The 16,916-nt window shown below is 34.9% G+C and overlaps 2 protein-coding genes across 3 annotated transcripts in view; one reads left to right on the top strand and one right to left on the bottom strand.

Moving 5' to 3' along the window:
* The window catches only part of LOC136025950 (uncharacterized), a 30,911-nt gene extending 22,443 nt beyond the window's left edge, over positions 1-8,468 (top strand). Inside the window, exons 3-4 of one of the 2 annotated variants that reach the window (XM_065702052.1) lie at positions 2,754-2,954; positions 8,296-8,468. In XM_065702052.1, coding sequence (XP_065558124.1) covers positions 2,754-2,954; positions 8,296-8,332 — 238 coding nt within the window. In that variant the 3' untranslated portion in view covers positions 8,333-8,468. Of the gene's footprint in view, positions 1-2,753; positions 2,969-8,295 lie in introns of both variants that reach the window. The other variant, XM_065702051.1, reaches the window with a different exon arrangement.
* Positions 8,469-12,654: 4,186 nt separating this feature from the next.
* Positions 12,655-16,916, bottom strand: part of LOC136025688 (nucleosome-remodeling factor subunit NURF301-like) — a 168,606-nt gene continuing 164,344 nt past the window's right edge. Inside the window, exon 33 of the mRNA XM_065701666.1 lies at positions 12,655-12,964. Within this exon, the coding sequence (XP_065557738.1) occupies positions 12,768-12,964 (197 nt within the window). The 3' untranslated portion in view covers positions 12,655-12,767. The remainder of the gene's footprint in view (positions 12,965-16,916) is intronic.

Below are 16,916 nucleotides of genomic sequence, written 5' to 3'. Positions count from 1 at the left end.
AATAGCAACCGAAATTCTAAGAAATGGAATTCTGATACCAATAGTTATATCAAAAGAATCGTATTTTATGCTGATTATCGAACATAATCGAAAGCCTGCTCATCAAACAGTTCGTGGTAACAAACTGTAGTAAGGAGCGACCCAGTTCAATAGCAACCAAATTTCTGAAAAAATGGAATTCTGATACCAATAGTTACATCAAAAGAATCGTATTTTATGCTGATTCTAAATATATAAGTTTCATCAAGTTTAATTTTTCCCATCAAAAGTTACGAGCCTTAGAAAATTTGCCTTATTTTAGAAAATAGGAGGAAACACCCTCTAAAAGTTATAGAATCTTAACAACAATCACACCAATCAGATTCAGCGTATTAGAGAACCATAATGTAGAAGTTTCAAGCTCCTATCTACAAAAATGTGGAATTTTGTATTTTTTTCCCAGAAGACAGATCACGGATGCGTGTTTTTTTTTCCAGGGGTGATCGTGTCAACCCAGTGGTCCTAGAATGTCATGAGAGGGCTCATTCTAACGGAAATTGAAATTTATAGTGCCTTTTAAGTAGCCAAAAAAATGGAGGGGACCTAGGCCCCCTCTCACGCTCATTTTTCCCAAGGTCACCGGATCAAAATTAACGCGAAAAAGTCCCCCTGAAAACGTCTCTACACTTCCCAATAACCATTACTATATGTATTCAATGGTCAAAGTTTGTAACTTTCAGCCCCTCCCCCGGGGACAGTGGGGGATTAAGTCGTCCCGAAAGACATAATTATTAGGTTTTTCGACTATGCTGAACAAAATGGGAAAAAAATGAGAATTAGGTGAACACAAATTATATTTTCAACAAGCATGGAGATTTAAGAAACATTAAATCAGTATCCTTTTTAATAATACCTGTGTACTCGGTTCTTATAATCTTAGCACGAATTTTCAAACTATTAGGTATTTCAGCAACCGCAGAATCTTCATCAACCATGTAAACTTGGTCCATTTTGACGGCCAAGAATATGTTTCACCTTGTCAGCAGAGCAAGGTTTCTTCACAAAATCACGCTGATTTGGTTCAAAAATATACGATAAAAACAATGACGGTGGAAGTGGTTCTCTTCTCCTTTCAAGTATGTCAACCTTTAGTGCAACTTTGCAGGCATCAATTGCCTGCTTAATTGCATTTTTTGCAAAAAAATTGAACACAAATCTTTATCAGAGTGTCTTCATCCTTGGCAATTGACGGTTAAATAAAAATTCGGCACCCGACAGACAAAGTTAGAGCTAGCCATGTATATAATGTAATACCTTCTCTGAAAAGTTAACGCAATATACAGTCAATAATCATAGTCCATGTAGCACGTCAATTCGTTAGAAAGCACAGAGAGAAGCGGTAGATCAAGTCCAGCCAGGAACAAGGGAAGCGTAGGGACCCACTCACTTAATCCTTGCAATTTAAGGGTAACTAAATACCAGCAGGTACGTCCGGCCCTTGCAATGGGTTCCTCCCCTCTTCTGTTTGTTGCTTAAGACACCTGCAGAGCACTGCCAATGATCTTTAATCGCTCTCTCACTACTGACGCACCTTAAGAATTTGGAATATGGATGTCGTTGTAGAATTACCATTTTAGATAGTGTTAGTGAATAAATAAGTAGAAATTCTAGTGCATTTCTTGGAGGGGGAGATGGAAAACCAGCGCGCCATCAAACGAAATAACAATATGTAAATTTACTTTTTACGAAACTTTTATAATCACTGATTATAATATGGGTATTTTCTGGCCGTTGTTTCTTATAAGGACTTGTAAGGATATGTGAGGTGTATTTTGTCCACAGACAAATGGATATCACTTAAAATAGCATTATCACAAGCATATAAAACTACAAGATTTTTGAATACGACAATCTTGCTGAATGATTGCATTTAAGTGGCTTTTAATTGCATAGAGCAGTGCTAAGAAATATGTCTAGGTTTCCCTAGACAGCCATGTCAACTATCATATTATAAAATGAAGGAAAAACCATTTTGACAGTTCTTCAGAGCTGAAAATCTTAAAATGCCAATGAAATGTTTTGATCCATAGCCCTTTTAGATTTGAAAAAAATCCGTGATGGATCCCCTTCAGAGTTGGCTACTTTAGTATAGAACACACATCAATTCCTTTTCTAACCCCTATTTAAAGCACATAATCAACGTAGAAGGATTTATTCGTTATATAGCATGCGAATTAGACAGCAACAGCAGAAATTCGATGCTTCGGTTAACAAATTTCCCGGTCACAAGGTACTAAAATAAAGAAAAAGTGGTACCCAAGTCCCAGTGGCGCCAATTCACAAAAATATAAAGGGGGAGGATTTATTTTTTGAAATCTGGGGGGAGGTAAATTTGTGTTTTTTAATTAAATACCAAAAGAACGTTTTTCAATGAAAATATCCCCCCCCCAAAGAAAATTTTCAAAGTTCCCCACAGAGGAAAAAAAATCTAGCACGATCCATGCCTCCATATTTCCCCCGAAATGACACCATTCGTAAGTCTATAAAAGACTAAACCTACTGGTACATCAATGCACTGAATAATAGCCTTGTTTAATATATTTTACCCCCCCCCCCCAATTGACACCATTCGTAAATCCATAAAAGAGTAAACCTACTGGTACATCAGTGCACTGACTAATAGCCTTGTTTAATATATTTTTAAAATTTCTTTTGTTTAATCATCCTAGCAAAGGTCAGACGTGCAAGAATGCTTAATGTTTGTTTTTATTTAGTGTTGAGCAAAAAGACGATGAAAGCAAGCAAGCTAACGGTGAAAGACAAAGGCTCAAAGAACCCACGATATTGTTGGACAATGACATGCGGCAATTTGATGCTCTAGCGAACGACATTATGTTTACTTTGGATCATTTGCTGATGAGTCTTGGTCCAGAAGCCAGAGGAACTGTTTTTCCAAGGGATACAAACATAAAATGGTTCATAAAGCCCGGTATGTTCCTATGGTTCTTTTCCAAAACTATCAAACAGGACCAAGACATGACAATTTTTTTTTATGTGCATTCGTAAATCAATAAAAATTAATCGCATAAACATATTTTGCCCAAAATTGAGTTGACTTTTGCATAATATGTATAAAGATCTCCATTTATGGTTAGAAGATACAATATTGATTCATTTTGGACGGGGAGGGGGTGTCAAAGTGTGACAAGGTCATTTACTGTCACAAAATAAGCAATAAAGTCACGTTGTTCCAGTTAAATTTATGTTTGAAGAAAATCAATGGCGTCAATTTGGAGCGGGGGTGGAGGGGTTGTGCCCCATAGATTTGTAAAAATTGCTTTTTTGGGGAATTTTCATTGAAAGTACCCATCGGTTAATTGAAAAGGTTTTATTGAAAATTACAGTGCCTCTTTTTGGTATTTTCATTGAGAAAATTGGATAAAAAAACCAACTTGCCAAATTTTCATAAACAAACGTAACTGAAGAGAATGTGTACACCCCATCAAAAGTACCTACCTTGCTTCACCACTGCCTTACTTAGTAACGAGCACACTTGCCAAAAATTCCGTGAAGATGTCTTTTAAATTCCATCAAAATGCATTTTTAAGCTTAAATCACTCACAATCAAATTATGAATTTTTAGAAATTTCTAGAACTATTTAGAAATTAGTTCCATTGACTCCTTAACATATATATATATATATATATATATATATATATATATATATATATATATATATATATATATATATATATATATATATATATATACTAGCTGTTGCAACCTAGTTGGTGGGGCGCTTCGCACCCCCCAAGCCCCCCTCCCCGTGCGCGCCATATTAGTTACGCGCCATTGTAGTTGTGTCCCTGTGTCCCACCTGTGAATAGAGATAGATATATATATATATATATATATATATATATATATATATATATATATATATATATATATATTTTTAACTACGTAAAACATGCGAATATACAACATTCTTCGCTGTCCCATTGTCTATGCATATAAATAGATTGTCAGGTTTACTGACTCTTGAACATGCAACATATAATTGTCCATGGGAAAAACAATCCGTATTCAGATCTATACCTCATTATTCTAATGATGTGTCCCTGTGTCCCGGTCGTCATTTATATTCCCTGTGTCCCGGTCGTCATTTGTGTCCCGGTGTCCCAGTTTGTAATTTCTCTTTGAGTGTCCCGGTCGTCATTTATATTCCCTGTGTCCCGGTCGTCATTTGTTTCCCGGTCTGTAATTTCTATTCGAACAATCCCTGTGTCCCGGTCGTCATTTATATATCCCGCCTGTGCCCCCGGCGTCCCCGTTGTAGTTGTGTCCCTGTGTCCCGGTCGTCATTTATATTCCCTGTGTCCCGGTCGTGAATTTGTGTCCAGGTGTCCCAGTCTGTAAATTCTCTTTGAGGTTCCCGGTCGTCATTTATATTCCCTGTGTTCCGGTCGTCATTTGTGTCCCGGTGTCCCGGTATGTAATTTCATCAGTTGATAAACATGACGTCAGTCGACAGACAACTTCATGACGCATACAGCTCAATCCTTAAAATGACGTTTTCACACTTAAAGGTCCATTTACCTTCCTTTTAAAGAATTCAACATTAAATTGAACCAAATTCACAAGATAAGTTTTTCATGTATAAAGACTCTTTTATATTTTGAGACAAAAAAAGTTTTATATAAGATAACAAAACAGTTAAAAAAAAAACAATTAGTTTTCTAGAGCTTATATTTCAAGGGAGCGGATTCCAAATCACAATTATGTGGGGTGTTTCTGCTCCAAAATCCTCCAATAGGCTAGTGCTACTTCCACTTTACTGAAAATTACGTAAAATGACTTAAAGTGAAAGTTTAATTTAGTCAATTGTGTTTTTACGTATTTGAAAGGAGAGTATTTAAAATAAAGAAACAGTTAATGGAAATTTATTGGCCATTAGACTACTTAAACAAAATGATTATTGCCAGATATACAAACAATGCGAATAGAAAACAAACTAGTATTGATATTAATATAATAAGAATATATATAGTAAACATATATGTAAATGTAGTATATATGAATATAATAAATACATAGAAAATATATAATAAGAAAACAAACTAATAGTGAAAACTTGACCTTTGAGCACTTTTTAAATTTTGATAATTATATTGAACTTATAAATTGTGTATAGACTTATATATAAACAGCGTAAAACTTTTTTTTTAGTAAAGTACAAAAGACATATTAGCACTATGGAGTCAAAGGCCCCTACTTAAGGTTAGGCCTATGTGTTAACATAGGCCTAACGACAATTCCTTCATGACTCAGATGTAAAAAATGTGTCACATGTCTAACATTTGCAAAATGTTTAATTTATTTGTATTGATTGTAAACGTTTCTATTGCAATAGCAATCGCTGCTATTGCATATTGTGCATATGCAGTATTGCATGTGCATGCAAATTGCTGTTGTGCAGTATTGCATGTGCAGTATTGCATGTGCAGTATTGCATGTTGTGCATAACTTTGATGTTTCTCATCTGCGAACTCATAAACTCTTAAACAATAATTTCGGTGTACAAAAACCGTATTTGTGAATTAATTTGTCTATTTTTGTTTTCGACAGTCATACTCCGATGTTATTGATTTATAATTATTGATTTATATTGTTATTTATTGTATTTTATCTATTTATATTGTTATATTGATGTTTTTGATTTATAGTAGTCATTTAATTATTTCAAGCCATCCCTTAAATACTTCCCGAATGAAGATGCGTCAAAAAAGGAATAACATACCTATATTTGCATTTGGTGGGTAAGAGGAGAATGGGTCCAAAATCCATATATTTGTAATTGGTAAGTAAACGGGGAATGGATCTGAAATCCATATCTTTCGAATTGGGTGATAAGAGGGAATGGATCCAGAATTCATATATTTGTAATTTGTTAGTAAGAGGGGAGTGGGTCCGTAGTCCTTGTATGGTTCTAAGCAATGTTTTGTCAAAGCAATGCATGAAGCCTTTGTTTTTTCCGTAGTCCTTGTATGGCTCTAAGCAGTGCTTTGTCAAAGCAATGCATGAAGCCTTTGTTTTTTCCGTGATTGTGTATTGCCCATGAAAATGTATAAACCAAATGATTTTTAAGTGTACGATGGTTCTGCCCAAAATAGTTAGATTTTTTTTTTTTCTGAAGCCTCAACAAACAGAGGGTAACAGTTAGTCAATTTTCAGATTTTTTAGACAAGACACGTGTTTTTGATTTCCCAGCATAAATTTTCCAACTTTCTGTGTCTGAACTATCAGAACTACCGTTGATTTGATTGTCGTAGTGTAGAACCCGAACACACTCAAAGGCAGCATTCTTGGATTGATTATTTTACAGGGAAATATATGACATCACTTACTATTAGGCTTTCGTTTATAGTTTTTGCACGATCATTCTTGCTAGGATGAGTAGATTTATTTTCTGACGAGACAAAAAAAAAAGAAAGAAGAAAAATGATTTAAAAATGAAACTGTTTATTTTATTTTAAATTTATTTTTAATTAATTACTTTATTTATTGCTTTTTATTGATTTATCTTTTATCATTTCACAATATATTTTTAAAATTTAAATTTTTTCTATTATTTTATTTTATTTAAAAACTAATGAAGATAAAAACAGACACTGGACGAGTGTTGAGTCCAACTTTCGATGAAAACTTTCGACTGTAAGAGCCTCATTCATGTAACAGCGCTATAATCTTGGGGTCTACAATATTACCTACGTGATAACACAGTATGCATTTAACTTCTGAACTATCAGAACTGCCGTTGATTTGATTGTCGTAGTGTAGAACCCGAACAAACTCAAAGGCAGCATTTTTGGATTGATCATTTTACAGGGAAATATATGACATCATTTACTATCAGGCTTTCGTTTATAGTTTTTGCACGATCATTCTTGCTAGGATGAGTAGATTTATTTTCTGACGAGACAAAAAAAAAGAAAGAAGAAAAATGATTTAAAAATGAAACTGTTTATTTAAAAATGAAATTTAAATTTTTATTTAATTTTTATTTAAAAATGAAATTTAAAAATGAAAATTTTGGTAAAGTTACGTTCTCTGTGCTGGGCTCCATAGTGAGTCTGGACAGACTCTAATCTCAAAGCTGTGTTGCCAAATTATTAAATGCATTACTAGGCGCTTCAACTGAACTTTCGTCAAGTAACTTTTATAAAGCTGGAATTTTTTTGGGGTAAAGTTACGTTCTCTGTGCTGGGTTCCATATTGAGTCTGAACAAAATGTTCTGAACATGGGAGTCTACCAATAGGTCCAACTTTCGATGAATTCACCAATGCATCTTTAGGATGACGAGTTTTGAAGGTTCTTTGCTTGAATGTTTCATTTCGCGTTTCCAGCATACATTCTTCAAATGTAATATTTCCCATATTCTGATCTTTTTCTGTAAAGTACTCTAATATCTATTGTGTTGTTGCTTGGTGTAAGTTAGTTTCACAACTAGAAAGTTTTGACGAATTCATTTCGTTATATACACAAACCGCATAGCTTTTACATATTTGCACCAATCAATGCAGAGAGAACCGATGACGTATGATCTTGGGTTTTTACAATCGCTATGTTCATGTTCATGTTACATGTTCCGTTTCATTGTTGTAACAGCCCAATTCGTCCGTGTTACTTGACTGTAAGAGCCTCATTCATGTAACAGCGCTATAATCTTGGGGTCTACAATATTACCTACGTGATAACACAGTATGCATTTAACTTCTGAACTATCAGAACTGCCGTTGATTTGATTGTCGTAGTGTAGAACCCGAACAAACTCAAAGGCAGCATTTTTGGATTGATCATTTTACAGGGAAATATATGACATCATTTACTATCAGGCTTTCGTTTATAGTTTTTGCACGATCATTCTTGCTAGGATGAGTAGATTTATTTTCTGACGAGACAAAAAAAAAGAAAGAAGAAAAATGATTTAAAAATGAAACTGTTTATTTTATTTTAAATTTATTTTTAATTAATTACTTTATTTATTGCTTTTTATTGATTTATCTTTTATCATTTCACAATATATTTTTAAAATTTAAATTTTTTCTATTATTTTATTTTATTTAAAAACTAATGAAGATAAAAACAGACACTGGACGAGTGTTGAGTATATTTTAGACTAAACTAGTCAATGCGTCAGGCTAGAGAGTAGCAAATTTTTTGTTTTTTTGGAGGGGGAGTAGGAAATTCTGCATTTGTTCACCTTAAGAAAGTAAAACTAATACAAATTAATATTCGATAAATTCGCTTCTAGGTGTACCGAAAGAACACGAGGAAGAAGAAGTAGATGATATTCAGTTACAGTCGCTGAAAAAGAAGGGAGCTTTATCCCGAATCCTGGGAAATATACTTGCAACAGTTATCTTTTTCGTTTTGCAAATTCTTTTTCAATAGTTTCTTCAAAATAAAACCAGGCATCAAAAAGGACTGTTGTGTATGTCAGCTAGGGATACCACTAAGTTGTGAATCCTAGAGTAGGAGCTAATACTTGGTCCAACCCCTTCTCGGCTAGAAGGTATATGCGAAGGAAGGACACAGGAACAGTTCCATGTTTCTTGGGGTGGGGGCGTATATTTGTATCAGGTGAACGGGGGGGGGGGGGAATAAAGTAGCTCATTATAGTTTCGATATTACAGGCACAGCCAAGTTATTTCCTTGAAGAGAGGGCTAATTTATCATTTCCTATCAAAGTTTTGCTGATGTTATAGTGTAGAGGGGGGGGGGGGGCTGAACTCTTGAAGAAAAAACACCAAATTATGTGATGTACTAGAGTCGTCAACTTTACAACTAGCGTCGAGGTTTCGGATCCTTTTATGGATTTGAACAGAAGAAGAAATCAAGGTGTTATCTTTAAGGTAACTCTTGTGCAAAAATACAGAGCAAAGACGAGCCCGACAGGATGGCAAAAGGCACTAAGCCCTGATTTAACACAAAGACCAGTTCACACTCGATATAGAAACTCATCAAGCTGGTGCATAGTAAAAGGGAAACGAGGTTTACTTGTAAAAATGATCTGACGGTAACTCAAGCATAACACGGCTTATTTCAACGATTCTTAAACTGTCTAAATAATACTCTCTTTTAGCTTTGTTTAAATTCTTTCAACTCATTTAATTTTATTAAATAGTGAATACTTCCTAATGTCCAGGACATTTATTAACAGATAATGACCAATTTTTTTAGGGGGGGGGGGGGGGTCATCCAAGGCTTTATGAGGAACATCTATCCTTGCCTTTAACGTACTTATCGAACGCTCTCTACACATAAAATCCCTCAAAATGATGAACCTCTGATTCATTTTTCCGAAGAAGGAAGACTATTGCAAAATTAACTTAAATTATACAATGCCTATTCCCTTGACGCTCCACCTGGTTGATCTAGGCCAGATCCTATTGAGAATTCAAGCAATAATTCTATAGATTGAATAACAAAAGAATTTAAATTTTCTTCAAAAAAAATTTTTATACATGTATTTTTCTATTTAAACTAAAAAAGAAAAGAGCTAATGGAAAAAAAATGTTATTTGGACTTCAGAGTAAATATATGCAAATTTTGGGCTTTCCCAATATTTTGAAACATCTTCACTGCCCCAAGTGTAAAAAAAAAAATTGTCAAGGCCCGTTCACAAAGAGATTTTACGACTACCGAGATATAGCTAGCACTAAGTTGAACTAATTAGATTTTTCCTAGTTTTCATATTGGCTGAAAAATTATGATTAGCTTAAATTAGCTGTAAATTTCAAGTTCTAATAAAATCTCAATGTAATTGGGGCATTAGGGAAATTTCTTTAAATGCTTCAAGTTTAAACATACTTCTCCACCTGCATACAGGAAAATAAAGATCTTGTTATACAATACCCAAAGAACCTTACAGTGTCAGTTGAATTACAACGATAAAACGAAGGTCATTCGGATATCACCTGAACTATCGAGCTCAGAAACTACTGTTGAGACCTACTAGTACAGATAAGCATCGCGTTTAATATAGATTAAATAAAAAAAAAGTTTTTTTAACGCAAAAAGTAAGGAGCGACATTAAAACTTAAAACGAACAGAAATTACTTCGTATGGGAAAGGGGCTGCTTCCTCATCAACGCCCCGCTCTTTATGTTAAAGTTTGACTCTTTCTCTTAACTCTACTTTTTAAAACAGTAAAAAACTTTAGCGTAAAGAGCGGGGCGTTGAAGAGGAAGCAGCCCCTTTCACATACGAAGTAATTTCTGTTCGTTTTTAACGTCGCTCCTTACTTTCCGTTAATAAAACTTGTTTTTTTTTTATATTTAATTTCTGAATGTTTTTGAATCAATGCATGTTTTGATTTTGGCTCTCCGCAGATGAATAATTAAAACGAAATTTGTATATTTATTTATTTTTGGCTAAATGGCTTTCTCATAGTTTTGATCGAATGATTTTGAGAAAAAAAGGAGCTGGGGAGGAGGCCTAGTTGCCTTCCGGTTTTTTGGTTACTTAGAAAGGCATGTAGAACTTGTAATTTTTTACGAATGTTTTTATTAGTAAAAGATATACGTAACTTATAAATTAGCTTACGTAACAAACTTCTGTATTCTCATGTTTTTATTACGTATATGAGGGGGTTCACCCCCTCATCAGTACCTCGCTCTTTACACTAAAGCTTAAATTTGGTCCCAATTTCTTAAGAATGACCCCTTTATCACAAAAGCCGTAGAATAAATAGTTGAAATTACTAAAAATACTTTAGCGTAAAAAGCGAGGTATTAGGAGGAGGTGAGCCAATCATATGCGTAATAATTTCTGTTCGTTTTAAGTGGTTTTAATTATGCTCCGTACTTTCAGTTGAAAGAACTTTTTCATATTTATTTTTTCATTGTTTTTTTTTTAATAATGCTAGAAAATCCTGCGCTCCCTTCATGGAAATTTTCTTCCCCCATGATAAATTCCCCCAAGGAAAGTTCCCCTAACTTATCCCCCTCTTTCCCTACCCCCCCCCCCCCCCCGCAACCGAAAAATCCCCCTGAAAACGTCTGTATACTTCCAAATAGCCATTACTATATGTAAGCACTGGTCAAAGTTTATAACTTGTAGCCCCACCCACGGGGACTGTGGGGGGAGTAAATCGTCCCCGAAGACATAGTTATAAGGTTTTTCGACTACGGTGAATAAAATGGCTATCTCAGAATTTTGATCCGGTGACTTTGGGAAAATAATTAGGGTGGGAGGAGGCCTAGGTGCCCTCCAATTTCTTGATCATGGAAAAAGGGCACTAGAACTTTTCATTTCCGTTAGAATGAGCCTTCTCGCAAGATTCTAAAACCACTGGGTCGATACGATCACCCAGGAAAAAAACAACAAAAAAACAAACAAACAAGTAAACACGCATCCGTGATCTGCCTTCTGGCAAAAAATACAAAATTGCACATTTTTGTAGATAGGAGCTTGAAACTTCTAAAATAAGTTTCTCTGATACACTGAATCTGATGGTGTGATTTTGGTTAAGATTCTATGACTTTTAGGGGGTGTTTTCCCCTATTTTCTAAAATAAGGAAAATTTTCTCAGACTCGTAACTTTTGATGGGTAAGTCTAAATTTAATGAAACTTATCTATTTAAAATCAGCATTAAAATGCGATTCTTTTGATGTAGCTATTGATATCAAAATTCAATTTTTTAGAGTTTTGGTTACTATTGAGCCAGGTAGACGATTGCAATTTATTTTCGGCTTTAACAGCCGATGAAAGTAATCGTTATTGCAAACTTATTTGTTTTCATTGGCCGCCAGAGACCGAAATAATTTCAATCGGTCACAATATACTACATTGAAAGTGAGATAAAGGGTATTCTGCTCACAAAGAAGAGATACAGGGAGAGCACACAATAGCGTTATTGGGTGTATGTAGTATTCTAACACCTTTAGTACTACCTAAGAACTAAAAGGGAATTCCTCAGTAGGACGCTGCAGATTTTCTTTTGGTTAAAGTACCAAGGCCATCAAAATGAAAACATTCCTGCTCTGGCTCCATCTTAGGTCTATTTATACTTGTAAATCAGGATTTCTACTATTTTCCTTTTAGCTGTCATACAAGTATTAACATTTTTTCTTTTTCTATTTTTAACCATTATTAACATTTTTCCTTTGTTACTACACAGAATCACAAAAAAAGCGAAAACTTTTCTTGTTTACAAACAAGCCCAAACAAACGGGTGTAACACCAACTTTATCTGCATCTGATCGTCAAGCAATACAAAATCACTACATATTGTACCGTATATTACCCCATTTCTAGCATAATTTTTCCTTTATGCAATCCTTTTCTCTAATAAAATTCCGGAAACGAACACTGAAACTAACATTGTCAGAATGACAGGAGCGCTAATTAACGATAACATAGGGACAAGAAGAATTTCTTTTCTGCCACAAAAAATCAATAAGAGACATTTTCAAAATCTAAGGGGGGGGAGGAGCAAGAAGTTTTTCAATTTTTAAAAACAAAAAATTTTATTCCCCAGAATCTAAGGGAGGGCAACTGCCCTCAAACCTGACCACCTCCCTTAATTGGCCCCCTGCAGGAGGGCTTAGCTTATAAATCTCCTAATTGGTAACTTATACTAAAGAAAGATCAAGCAAGGGCGCAACAAACGATTATTTACATTTTAATAAAAACCACGCATAAGAAATATACATGTAAATATAAAATATTCCATAAATCCATCACTAAGAGAAAGGAAATAAAAATAATAATACATTTCATCAGCTAAGCATACTTTGCCGAGTCGTTTGCAAGTGAGACCCTGCAAAATTTTCCAGACTGTCGGCCATTTTCACATATTTGGAAGTCCGAGGGTTGAAGAATCGACAATTGTCAAAAATCAATGTTAAATCCCTGACAAACTCATGTAAATGGTGATATTTATGCTCTCGTAACTTATTGGACATCGTTTGAAGATCTAAAAATAGAAGACAACCGTTAAACAGCTAGTAAAGAACAGGAATATTTACTACAGAATGCTTGCTAATGGTCCAACATCTGAGAAAATCTCATTCAAGAAAAAAGGCCCACTTTCAGAACAACATCAAAGGGAATTAGCACTTATTTACACTTTTCAGTGAAAAATGAAAACATGAACCCATAATTGACGCAACCCAATAGACAAATCGAGCAACATTATAGACGAGTTGGCACGTGACTTCATTACCTTAAAGTTCTTATTACAGATAAGTTTACTAAAATTAAAATTGGCAATCTTATAATTTTCACTCTGGGTTATTTTACCTTTTAAGATCATTTTGCTAAGGCGTTATGAAATTGGCAGCTCCGAAGTAGAGAGGGGCGGTAGGGCAAACTGTATTGGTGACATAAAAGTCAATTGTTGCAAGGGCAGTTTAGTAATGATGTAAGATAAGGGCTTGAGAGCGCCATGGTTTAAGGGGGAAGAGGTTCCAAATATATTATTTTAAATTACATGGGTTTTAGGGACTGAAGTTCCAATATCGTGCCTTTGCATCAATATATGAGCTAAATCGAATCAGGAAGATCTTTTCCAGAGTTGAAGATGGTGGCATTCCTTTGCAATATTATTAAGGGAGTTCCTTTTTCTTATGTGCAGATACATAGAAACAGACTGAACTTTACTTATCGGATTTTTTAATAAATTAAAAGGCTTTTTCAATTCCACGGAATTCCATGAAAAAGACGACACAGCATGAGCCAATCATTAGCAGGTTTGCTCTTTCTGTTATTAATCCACCTAAGAAAATTGAATTGGTCGACAGAGCTTAATCGGCTAGAAAAGAATATCTAATGGTTTGAAAACTCAAGGAATCGGAGGGGATTTACCTTCGAAAAAATAAATCCGCATAGTTCAATAGTTTTTTAAGCCTGTGATAAACTTGGTATTGACAGTAAGCCTGGTTTCACCTCAGGTCTTAGAAGGCAAAATCCAAAATTAATTTATCTATTTTGGGTGGTCCTCTTTTAGATGTCTAGAGCTATGAGAAACGAAATACTAAGTTTCCTTACGTTGGTTTTCTCTAAAGGGAATTTAGCTCGATTCGTAGTTGGATTGTGACGAAGTCTCTTCATTTATTCAAATGTCACAATTTACAAATACTAGGCTATAGTTCATTATGAAGTACCAAAAAAAAAAAAAAAAAAACATTAAAAGCATAAAAGTAAGCATAAGTGTGACGACGCTAGACCCTCAAGGTCCAAACCGGCAGTGCGGATCTCCGTTTTGTGGCCCTTCAGCCAGGAAGTGCAATAGAAAGTAGAGCCAGCTGTCATATACTTTCAAACACCCTTTCTGTTTACCTTCCCCGATTTCTCCATGTACCCTTTTAGAGCTGGGTCGACTCTGGCTGAGCTTACAGAGTCACGCCACTGACTTCCGTCCCAAAACAAATAACTGGCTACGCCGGGAAACTAACCTGCGCCCTTCAGACAAAGGATTCTCAATCCAGCTCACCGACCGCTTAGCCAGGACGGCTTTGAAAGCCAGGAAAAGCATATGTTGAACAATTATAAAGATCCCCGAGCAAGGACAAATGGATCTCTTTTTTTTCAAGCTACAGGCAGATTTTAGACCATTAAAAGATCCTTGCTTCTCGCTTGCAAATACAAAAGCGGGTCATGTAAAGGGTCCAAATACCTTATTTACTTTATTGTATATTTGTACTACTTAGTATACGAAGAAGCACTTTTGATGACTTGGATATGTTCTCAGAATAGACAAACAGCAAACATCTAAAATATTTGAACTATTCTGCATAGCCCATCAGGTGGAAAATGTTGCACCTCCCCATGCGACAAGGCTATAATGATACTTAACAAGTTAAGGGATATCTTCTGCGGTAGCCAAACAAAGAGAAAAGTTGGACGCCCGCAGATGAATAAAATAGCCACAAAGCTATAGCCAAAATAGCCGTAATTACGACCGTAAGGCCTAATAACTTTAAAAACGCTTAAAGTAGGCTATTTGCTGATTTTTTTTTTCATTTGTGATTACATCAGCACGTATCAATTGTCGTAATTTTTTCTCCTTTTCTAAATATTTTTGATAATGCCCAGGAACCAATTCACTTATCAAATCTCACTCGGATATGATCAGAAATCCCCAGAGCATAAAACGACATATTCAGACACACTAGTAAAATTTTGTTTCAGTATTTAAGAAGAGTCACGGCAAAACAGCTTAGTGATCACATTGAAATATTTAGAATCAGAATGAGCTATTTAACAGGGTGTAATTAGAAACATTAGAAAAACAGTTTACACACTTTCAAAGATTCAAAAGATGAGCTACTTCAAAAAATAAAACATTAAAAAAATGAACCACTTGAGTTGAAGAAAGGGGGAACACTACCACTTTTCTTCTTATTTCCTTTTTTACGTCAAGTTTAGATTGTGGATTTAATTTTAGGGAACTAACACTCTTTGAAATTCGAGATATAAGAACAGTATGAAGGTATAAAGTTACTTTTGTAAACAGCTTTAAACTGACTTTTCTATACTAAACTTAAAATGATGTTCAAAATATCACCACATTCAATAAATACAAAGGACTAGGACTTTTCCCAGAGAGATGACCTATCTGCCAACCCAACCATTTTATTACAAATATACACGTGTAAGCTTTTATTCGGTAATACAAATGTATTCATTTTAGGTATTAATGAGGACAGTTGAATGATTTTATGCACAAAGGTAAATTTAATTTCAGGTCTATTTTTGCTAGGATATTTATAATTTCTTCCTTGTCTCATGACAAACTTCGGTGACTATTCAGATTTGAAAAAATCTATTCAGCTGAGTCTCTGTCATGGAACTTTTAGGGTATTTTTTTTAATAAATAAATAAATAAATAAAATAATTTTATTTTCAAACGCCTTAAACGGTCATGCTGATAGGCGGCAGTTCTTGTCAGAAAAAAGCATTAGATATATAAATTATATGAAAATCACAACCATAGCCATCGTCAAACAAAATTATAAATTGATTTGAAATATCACATATTGAAACTAAAGAGTCAAATACGAACAAAAAGAATAATGAACTAAAAATAAATATATACAGTTATTGATGAGCGGGTACAGAATTAAAAATCTTGACGAACAAAAGAACAAAACTACTTGCGTACCGCATATGCCGTGCTGGTACCGGCTGAATTTTTGGTACCAGTTGAGCTACTTGTCACGGGGGCCCTTGACGTGAAGGGAGGTGTTCATGCTTCTTAAGGTAGGAGTTTTCTTAAGGTAGGAAAACTATTTCCAGCCGCAGTGGTAGAATCCGATAACGTAACAAAATTTTTTGATAATACATAGACATTGGGGGAGAAGCTACTTTCATAGGCGTTTTAAACAGTTACTGTATTTTTGGTAAAGTTACGTTCTCTGTGCTGGGTTCCATAGTGAGTCTGGACCGACTCTAATCTGAAAGCTGTGTTGCCAAATCTCCAAATGCGTTGCTAGGCGCTTCAATTGAATTTTGGTCAAATAACCTTTATAAAGCTGGAGAAAACTTTTGGTAAAGTTACGTTCTCTGTGCTGGGTTCCATAGTGAATGGCCCGACTAATAATCTCAAAACTGTGTTGCCAAATCTCTAAATGCGTTACTAGGCGCTTCAACTTGAATTTTGGTCAAATAACTTTTATAAAGCTGAAACATTTTTTGGCAAAGTTACGTCCTCTGTGCTGGGTTCCATAGTGAGTCTGGACCGGCTTTAATCTCAAAGCTGTGTTGCCAAATCTCCAAATGCGTTGCTAGGCGCTTCAACTGAATTTTGGTCAAATAACTTTTATAAAGCTGGAAATTTTTTTGGCAAAGTTACGTTCTCTGTGCTGGGTTCTACAGTGAATCTGGACCGACCCTACTCTCAAAGCTGTGTTGCCAAATCTCCAAAT

Source organism: Artemia franciscana, chromosome 4 (genome assembly GCF_032884065.1).
Source record: "Artemia franciscana chromosome 4, ASM3288406v1, whole genome shotgun sequence".
Lineage (NCBI taxonomy): Eukaryota > Metazoa > Arthropoda > Branchiopoda > Anostraca > Artemiidae > Artemia > Artemia franciscana.
The sequence above is the reverse complement of the archived record's forward strand: the minus strand, read 5'-3'. Positions and strand labels throughout refer to the sequence as shown.